The sequence below is a fragment of the Ipomoea triloba genome, chromosome 10 (assembly GCF_003576645.1).
Source record: "Ipomoea triloba cultivar NCNSP0323 chromosome 10, ASM357664v1".
Classification (NCBI taxonomy): Eukaryota; Viridiplantae; Streptophyta; class Magnoliopsida; order Solanales; family Convolvulaceae; genus Ipomoea; species Ipomoea triloba.
The window spans coordinates 26,431,409-26,440,490 of record NC_044925.1 but is presented as its reverse complement, the minus strand read 5'-3'; the positions used below and the strand labels follow the sequence as shown (position 1 = coordinate 26,440,490).

Genomic DNA, 9,082 nt, shown 5'->3' with positions numbered 1-9,082 from the left:
GGGGGGGGGGGGGGGGGGGGGGGGGGATAAAATTGTCTTTACACCAACACAATTGCCCCTCATCTCCACCGAATTGCAATCCCCATGAATTGCAATTCATCATTTGGAGGTAATTGCAATTCCTCCAACCAAACAGTGTAATTTGGGAATTCACTGAATTGCAATTCCTCCCAAACTACACTCAACCAAACATGCCATAAAATTCAAAACTTTTTTTTTAGGGACTATCCACCAACACTAATCTTATTCGTACGGAGTAGGGCTTTCCCTAGACCTCTAATTAAAAATGAAAGAGACAGCGCCACTTCATTAACACCTCCATAAGTAACTTTTTGTTTACTTTAACACCAAATAAAAATGTAGTGTTCCATTTCGATTAAAAGTTTAAATTGATAGTAAAATCGTACAGCTATCAGTGGTGGAAATATTAACTCTTATGACAAACATCAAGTCGCATGAACACAAGACAGATTACAGTGTTTTCATTAAATTCGGTTCACCCGACATGTTTGAGAAAATGTGTTATTTTATCGCACCAAATATTAAATAACACAACCATATATTATAATGAGACAACCTAGTATTCTCATTACTATTTAATTCCTGCATGTGTAATGCCTGTTAGGTCGTGTGCTCGACTGTCATGTCATTATTATGATAAGGCTTTAAAATTTAAATAATCCAACCCGCTCCAAAGGAACAAATAGATAATCAAGTCGGTGAATCATGACTTTCGTAACTAAACGTTACAAGTTTAATTCTTGTCAATACCTTATCAGTTAAGTTTGAAGGCTATTAAGTTTCGCTCGTCATAGAAAAAAAACCCTTCAATTATATATATGTAGGTACTATTTGTACCAAAATTTTCACAACAATTTTTAAAAGATTTTTATTTAATTAATTCATAATAAGATCATCTAATTTATTAATACAAACTATGGTACTTATCACGGACCACATTTTGATATAAACAAGAATGAATTTATTTATTTATTATTATATATTATTATTATTATTATTAGCCGATTAGGTGATTTTAACTTTGTCGAACTAGATTTAATGATGTGCATTAGATACATTTTATTCCTATGTTAACATTCCTGAGCTAGAATTGGGCACCGACCAGCCAACATTTGACTTCACATCACATTTATTGTGGTAGCACCTACTCCTGGCTTAGACTATTAATAAGTTTAGAGAAATAATAGCCGTGGCTTCTGTTACGTGTTTTACGTTGGCTAAGTTAAAATGAAAGAAGAAAGAAAAAATTAATTAGATTGACTTACCTCTCTATGATCCTTTGATGATTAGGTCACAAGGCGACGAATTTCACTCAGAACGCACATTCAAATTAAGTAGCGATTGTAGATCGACTTTCTCATAAATCAACATTAAAGAGAAAGAAGAAAAAGAAAAACAATCCACATGAACAGCTCAGTTAGTCACATGGTCTAACAAGTGGCACTGTGAGAACAACGTAACCTCTCAAAGTTTAAGTTAAGGTATCAATAATCATAGGTATCAATCAATACTAATTTCTTCTGTATCATATATGTTATTTGAGGTGTCATTAATCTTATCACCCACAAAACATTATTGCAGAGCCAATTCCCCCTTCCCCCTCTGATCTGTACCACCCCAAAGTTTTCTGGTCATCTGTCTCGAAAACATTACCTTAAACTTGGAGCTCATCATCACTTCTCACGCATATCGATCTTCAACCATATATTGAGTTATAATTGACAACATATGATCTTCTGCTACCATGTTCATCTGCAATCCACATTTTTTAGACAAAGCAAATGTTATCAAACAAACAATCAGATTAATTAGCAACGTGCAGAGAGTTCTAGGTTTGGATCATTGGATGGTCCCATTCTTAAGTGTCTCTAGAGTCTAGACCAGTCTTACTTCCTGTATTGCTTATCAAGAAAAATTACTAATAGAGTGTCAAATTGAAAGGTTTAATAAAATGAACACTCCGATTTTCAACAATATTATACGAGACAAATAAGTTGACCGATAGTGTTTTCTATGTACAATTACGTACTCAAGGAGTATATATGTTGAGAGAAATATTGACTTAATTTAATATAATAGGCTAATGAATCCAAAAGTAGATACATATGGTAGAATTGAAGAGAAGAAACTATGAATTTGTTAGCAAATCAAAAGAGTGGTAAGTTCCACATTCTAAAACTAACAATTCTTTCAAAAACAGATACAAATTAAATTCAATAGAACTTGAATCCCTACACCCCTAAATCAAATAAATAGACAAAACGATCGATTTAAAACTTCATGCAACCTCTACGTTTACTTCAATTCTTCCGTCCTTCCCTAATTAAACCCAAAAGTCAATTCCCGAACCCATCACCCTTGCACCCTGGTGAAATGCTTGGCTGTCTTTCTAAACAAAACACCACGCCACAAGGATTGTGCTCATGAGGTGCGTTCTTGACTCTTATTCCATTCTTCATCACATATCAACCTAACCCACTGCACAATTCAGCCAAAAGCCAAAGAATAAGCATACATTCAAGATTTCAAGAAGCCTAAACAGACAATTTAGCCCCGTCAGCCGCAATGTAAGAGTTGTACTCAATATATATGGTGGCTCTTTATTGGAGCTCGACACTGATACTCTTACCTAATGGACAGCTGATTTACCGTGATTACTCATCCACTAGATAGCTGATTGTGATTACCCATCTACTATCGTCCTAAGGTCAGGGAATTTAACTTTTTGTGGGGTTTAGGGTTTAGCCCTAGTAGCCGCAATGTAGGAGTTGGACTTTAAATAGTGACTCCTTGTTGACACCCAACACGATTTAGATTACCCATCCACTATCCTAGTGGATTAAGATGTGGGATCCTAAGGCCAAGGAATTAACTTTTTGTGGAAAGTGCAAGATTTCAAGAAAACTAAAGACTACAAATTTATGGTGAAGTAACCAGCTTCGTTGATGTGAGTGACTGAGTATCTTTTTTTCATAAGAGAGATTGGAGTTCGAATCCCTCTTATATGAAGAAACAACTAGCACAAAGATTAGTCTGAGTATAGTACGGATTTAAAGGTACCTCTTACTACATGGGCCTGCTTAGGATACCTCGTGGTCTATTCCCCCAAAAAAATAATTTATGGTGAAGTGAAACTCACTTTTTTGGCAATTTCATGCACTATCGCAGGCTACTGCACCTTTGATCCTCTCCACAGTGCACTTAATGAGGCTATTAACCGTCGCAACCGAGCCAAGAGAGAGCTTCGCCGTCGGAACCGAATCCACTAGAATCTGGAAAGCAACGGTGAGCAGTGATCCGCCGGACCCAATCTCCGGGTTCAACCCTCCATTGCCGGGCGGCCCGTCGGGGAGAATGGCGAAACCGGACGGCAAGAGGGCGACATAGTCAGGGTCGCCGCCGCTTAAGACCACATTCATGGCCACAATATCCACCGGAGCGTATATCACAAAGGAGCCCGTTGAATCCGTGCAACTCTCTTGCAATATCAGCATATTGCTCTGGCTAGAATTCGCACTCTGTAACATCAATTTGATTAATATCGGAATTCATCGTACATATTATCAGATTGAACAGAAAGGGAAGAGATTAGGAGAAAGCCTACGTTAACACGCAGTAGAGATACACTGTTCCCTGGATCACGACCATTGGCAATATGCGCCATTTCTTGAACAAGACCGCCATTTGAGAGAATATCCCACTGTTCATGAATCATAGGATATATGTTTGTTATAATATAACAATGAAGTCTTACATTAATATAATCAATTATGATACAAACATTGTTTTACTCCAAATTGGAAAGATCTTTTTGGTTTCAATTATGAAACAAATGTTGTTCTGATTCCCAGCTGAAGTGGACTATTGACCTTTTTTGTTTGAGCTAAAATTATAGGCAGCATATGCTGATTTTTGGTTATTTACTGGCTAAGATCACAAGGCTATCCAGCTGAAGTGGCCTATTGATTTCTTTAATTTGAGTCAGCCAACTATGGACAACATATGCTATTTGTATAAATTGTATTTCTTTACGGGCTAGGGTTACAAATGGTTACCTCACTTCGGGAGTTTTCATCGCGAAGGAAATCGAAGACTCTTTTGGGTGGGACGGGGAGCCAGAATGAAGTGGCAGCGCTTAGCACAATACCAGGTGGTCTCCCAGGGTCATCTATGCTCTTCCTAGTCATAACCCTAACATCATCGGCGCCGCTGCCCGACAACGTCGTCCATGTATGGGCAGTTGAGGCCCCAACACCGGCGCAGAAACTCATCACCATTCTCTCAGCCAGTTTCAGCATGCTCTTTCTGCCCTCTGGGCTTGTTATCACTGCACACCAATCACTCAGATGAATACCATTGATTTATATTACTTTCTTGTTGAGGAAGAACAGAGAGAGTAAAAGCCATTGCCATACCTCCACCGTCTACTGCCGGAATGTTATTAGCCATTGCGCTTGCGAGCCGCTCGCACTGTCGATCCAGTGTGGCTATCCAGCGTTTGGCCCCAAATGCAAGGCCGGAGTTGACTAATGGCCTGTAAATGTTATGAACTGCTCGATCATCAACTTCAACATGCTCAATCCATGTTACCTGCAAATGGAATGATGGAAGATAGATTAGCTAACATGATTTAATAACTTTTTTTTGATACATTCTGTTTCAAGCTTAAGCCAAACTAAACTAATCTTAAACCTCAAAAGTTAAGAGAATCCCGAGCTACCCAAACAGCCTCCAAGTCAATCAATATGTTGTTGAGTATGCTTTGCGAGCCCAATCTTCAATATAATCTAAGGACTTCAAGGCCGGGTCTAAAATCTAGCCTGGAGAGCCCTAACTCCACTCTGCAAGCCCAATCTCTAATCTAAGGAGTCCAAAGGCTGAAAAGGACTCAAACATGGGGAGTCCTTGTTGATGGGAGTTGAATCCCTCCTTATTGCCGATCATTTGGCCTAACAGGTGGAGCAGTTTAATAACTTAGTAGTTGGGGAGTCCTTGTTGATGGGAATTGAATCCACCTATTGTTGGTGTTGGAGTGCTGACTTTAGGTCTAAGGAGTTGATCATTTGACCTAGTCCATGGGGAAGTTTGGGGTAATTTACACTAATAATTTTGTAGTTGGGTAGTCTCTGTTGATGGGAGTTGATTCTCTCCGTATTGCTGGAGTGTGATTAGGTCAGGTGGTCGATCACTGTGACCTGGCCCTGTGGGGTAGTTTGGGGCAATTTACAGTAATAACTTAGTAGGGTAAGATAGGATAGGATTCGCGTACCCTAGAGTAACCATTAGGCATTTCTTGGATCAAACAACCAGAAGGCCTTCTTCTACATCGGGAGATGGGAGAAGGGCGCAGTGTATCCAAGGAAACATCGACGACAGCCCAAGTCCCATCGGAATGTTGTTTGCAGTATCGCACGAAATAATTCTCCCGTGTTGGGACAAGCGGTGAAGGGACTTGAAACTCAGCACTCATCTAACAAAAAAACAAACAATTAATTAAACAATCTTCTAACCAAAATGTTGCAGAGATTGATTAAGAATTAACGTAATTACACACCACTTGTAACGCTCCATTGTAGTTCCCTGCAACGCCAGTCGATAAAACCTCCAAAGTCATCGCTCTCGAAACAATTCCAGCGAACACATTCGACCACTGGTTCTGAAACCAAACCCAAGAAATGAAAATAGAAAAAAAACTGTCTCACATGTCTCATTTCAGTGAGACAGGCCAATCCATTAATAAAAGACTTAACTCATTAATAAAAAATCTGTTCCGTGTCACGAATTGAGATTAGTGAGATAGTCTAATATTACAGAAGTGTTGGCCTAACTAAGTTTATAATAGCTAATTCTTGGTGCGATAAAAGTGCATAATTTTATATTCGTACCACATCCATGAGAATTTCGACGAGATTAACGTGGCTCATAATGACAACAGCAGATTCTCGTGAAGCTTCAGATTTCAATCCGAGAGGTTTTGGGCCGATTCCTCGGGGAAATGTCCGGACATATTCCTCCTCACATAAGACCTTAACGGAGTTGTCTGGACTAGGAACCCACAAAGGCTCTCCAGTTTGCGCCATTCTTATCAGCTCCTCCATTGCCGCCACCGCAAGCTCAATGATCATCGGCTTATTATCAGCATCCGTGGGGCCGGAAACTGACCGGAGAAGATCGCCGGCGCTGTACATCTCCCCTGACAGCCCTGGCTGATGCCCGAAGTTCCCCACTCCAAGATCAAGTGATCGAGTGGCACCCGGAGGGGGAAGATTCGGATACGAAAGCATCGGTTTCCCCACAAATTTCGCAGCAATTTGAGTAATCCTCTCAATCTACACACATTACACATACATAGTAACATTAAATTCAACAAATTCCTTGTAACTTACACCCTCAATAACGTATATATTTTGGGTGTAGCCAGGATTTCCACCCTCGGACCAGTTACTAATCCCTTCTTGAATTGCAGGCACTTCTATTAGGCAGGACAGTTGTCGGGTTGTTCCATACCTAAAGCTCAGGATAAAACCTTAACCCTTGGTTAAGGATGGATAATTCTCTAATATATATGTATGTATATATACCTCTTCTCTCAGGCGAACATTTTCGATCCTTAATTGTTGTTCATCAAACGACATTTCTCCGATGGCCGCGGGCCCGCCACAGTTAGGGCAAGTTGCGTTGCCCAGTGCTTCCTGGTAGCGAATGTTGTCTGCTCGGAGCTTCTCGTTCTCGGCCCGAAGTTGCGAGTTCTCACTGCGCTCATGTTGTGCCTAATTAAACCAAAAACAACAGGCCGAAAAGTTCGCATTTTTACATTATCCGAGGTTTTGATGCAATTAAGAATGTTTTCCTTAAATAATTCAAACATTATACTAAAAGGAAATTCATTAAACCGAAACAAAAGGGGATTGAACCTTCATTTGAGTGCGCTTGTTCTGGAACCAAAACTTGACTTGCAGAGGCTCCAGCCCTAATCTACGTCCAAGATCCTTCCTTTGCTTATCATCCGGATGTGGGCATTCTTTGAAAAACCTGTTACATTAAAATCTCTCGATTAGCCCAGTAGTTCGGGACAGTTGATAAGTGGAATTGCTATTTTTGATTATTTTGACTAAACCCTAAGAAACACGCACGCGCGCACAGACACAGAACTTACGATTCCATTTCTTGGATTTGATGTTGAGTGTGGCGGTGATAGCGCTTCTTTTTATTAGGGCGTTGGTTGGGATCTTGATCGTCGCCGGAGGGAGCTTCCATGATATCAGTGCCGGATTTGCTCTCATATTCTTCATCTCTGATAATATTATCCAACTCGTTTTCTGGGTTCTTGTGACTGCTCATATCCAGCAGATGATGGTGGCTTTCGTACATGTTTGGCTGAAACATCTTCCCTGCTACTTCGCTGCAGATTTGTAACGATCTGAACACAGGTAGATAACCTAAAAAATTTCAAATTTTTTTTTCAAAAAAGTAATACTTTTTTTCCTATAAAAAGAAAAGCATGTTGATGTATGGAGGAGGGTAAAAGGCATAAACAGAGATAAATAAGTATTATTATATCTTACTTTTCTGCTATTACTGTTGAGAGCTTTTGAGCTTTTGTGAAACCATCCAAAATCTAAGGCATCTTGCTTCCTCTCTATGATGCTCAACTACAAACCCTAAAGATCTCCTTCTTTCTCTCTCTCTCTCTATCTCTATATCTCTAAATATATATGTAGGGTTGACTTATGTTTCACGATGTAAAAAACGAGGCTGTTTTTTCTCTCCTTGTCTGCCTTGACTGCAGAGAGAAATGAGAAGAAAACCAGAAAAACAACAAACTAAACAGCTATACTATACTATACCCCTCTTTCTCTCTCTCTCTCTCTCTAATATATTTCTTGTTTTCTCTCTCCTTTTCTTTAAACTCATGAAGTTACACTCTCTATCTCATATAACGCAAGCGGAAATATCGGTCTTCAGCTACACAGAACCTTCTTCGTCTTTCTGCAAATAAAAACACATAAAGGAAGGGCAAAGGGTCAAACCAGGAACATAAATGAAAGTTTTGAACGACAAAAATGGAGGGTAACTTACAAATAAGTTGAGAGAAAAGTGGGAGAGGGTTTTGGGTATTAAAGGGAGCAGAAAATGAAACCAGTTTTGTGGTGAAGGAGGAATGATATATAGAAGGGTCTCGTGAATAGAATTTAAGGAGAATGGTTGAGGGGGAGAGAGGGAATTAAAAGAGGATAGGGAGAGAGCATTGGAGAGGGTGAAGTGAGGGGGAGGGGGGAGGGGAAGAGGTGTGGCAGTGAGGAGTTATTGCAGAGCGTATTGAGAGGATGAAATTGCATTTATGGCGGTGTTAATGTCACCATATTGCTGTGAGAGAGAGATAGAGAGAGGTGATGGGCAGGAGGGAGGGAGTTGATGAGGAAGGGAAGAGTAGTAAGTATTGTATTTGTAGCTTCTCATCATCATCACGTTCAAATATTTGTAGGTGTATGGTGATCCAACCACTCATGCCATGCTTATAATTTGGTTCCGCTGACTGTCAAACTTGTAACATTTTAACTAAATCAACAATTCCATTAACTTAGCTAAAATATATTGTATAGAAATGAATTTAATGGGAACAGCCCCGCCATGTATAGTTCATTTGGTAACAATAAAATTTCAAGTTCCACGTACTTCTCATAGAAATTGTTTATTGAACTTCTTAATTTAAAGTGATCAGCTATGAACACTCTAAGTTGTCATTTGCCAACTAGAGTCGCAAAGCACAATATCATGTCGCAATTATTTCATCATTTGACATATATATATGATCAAATGTGGATGATGTGCCTATGTAAAACATATAGTGAGATGAGAGCTATTGATTTTGCCAAAATTAACGTTCAGGATTAATAATGATTAAAAATAACGTGGTGGCAATTTGGTCATTTTCCCATTGGTCAAACTTAAGGTGTGTAGTTAAGGTGCGTCATTTTCCTTGTTAAGGTGCGTGGTTTCTGTGCTTAAGGTGCGTCAGTTGTTCAGTTTAGAACTTAAGGTACGATGATCTAAAGCTTTA

At 39.5% G+C, this 9,082-nt stretch overlaps 1 protein-coding gene across 3 annotated transcripts; it reads right to left on the bottom strand.

The window, feature by feature from the left end:
* Positions 1–2,066: 2,066 nt before the first annotated feature.
* LOC116032227 (homeobox-leucine zipper protein MERISTEM L1-like) lies at positions 2,067–8,419 on the bottom strand. Of its 3 annotated transcripts, none has more exons than XM_031274711.1 (13): positions 8,101–8,419; positions 7,587–8,010; positions 7,178–7,460; positions 6,936–7,053; positions 6,603–6,791; positions 5,907–6,350; positions 5,576–5,677; positions 5,291–5,491; positions 4,437–4,611; positions 4,077–4,348; positions 3,626–3,721; positions 3,161–3,539; positions 2,067–2,499 (listed from the first exon to the last, which is right to left on the bottom strand). In XM_031274711.1, the coding sequence occupies exons 3-12, from the start codon at positions 7,405–7,407 to the stop codon at positions 3,174–3,176; spliced, it is 2,193 nt and encodes a 730-aa protein (XP_031130571.1). In that variant the 5' UTR covers positions 7,408–7,460; positions 7,587–8,010; positions 8,101–8,419; the 3' UTR covers positions 2,067–2,499; positions 3,161–3,173. The 3 variants fall into 3 exon arrangements, with proteins under 3 accessions (XP_031130571.1, XP_031130570.1, XP_031130572.1); XM_031274710.1 differs by having other exon boundaries at positions 7,178–7,441; XM_031274712.1 differs by having other exon boundaries at positions 7,178–7,423.
* Positions 8,420–9,082: the final 663 nt, after the last annotated feature.

Bases quoted from the DNA above. Each gene is read 5' to 3' on its own strand.
- LOC116032227 (XM_031274711.1), bottom strand. From the start codon at position 7,407: ATGTTTCAGCCAAACATGTACGAAAGCCACCATCATCTGCTGGATATG. The intron at 7,054-7,177 runs GTAAGTTCTGTG...TTAATGTAACAG, and splicing joins CAAATCCAAGAAATGGAATC to GTTTTTCAAAGAATGCCCAC. The intron at 3,722-4,076 runs GTAACCATTTGT...ATTCATGAACAG, and splicing joins ATGAAAACTCCCGAAGTGAG to TGGGATATTCTCTCAAATGG.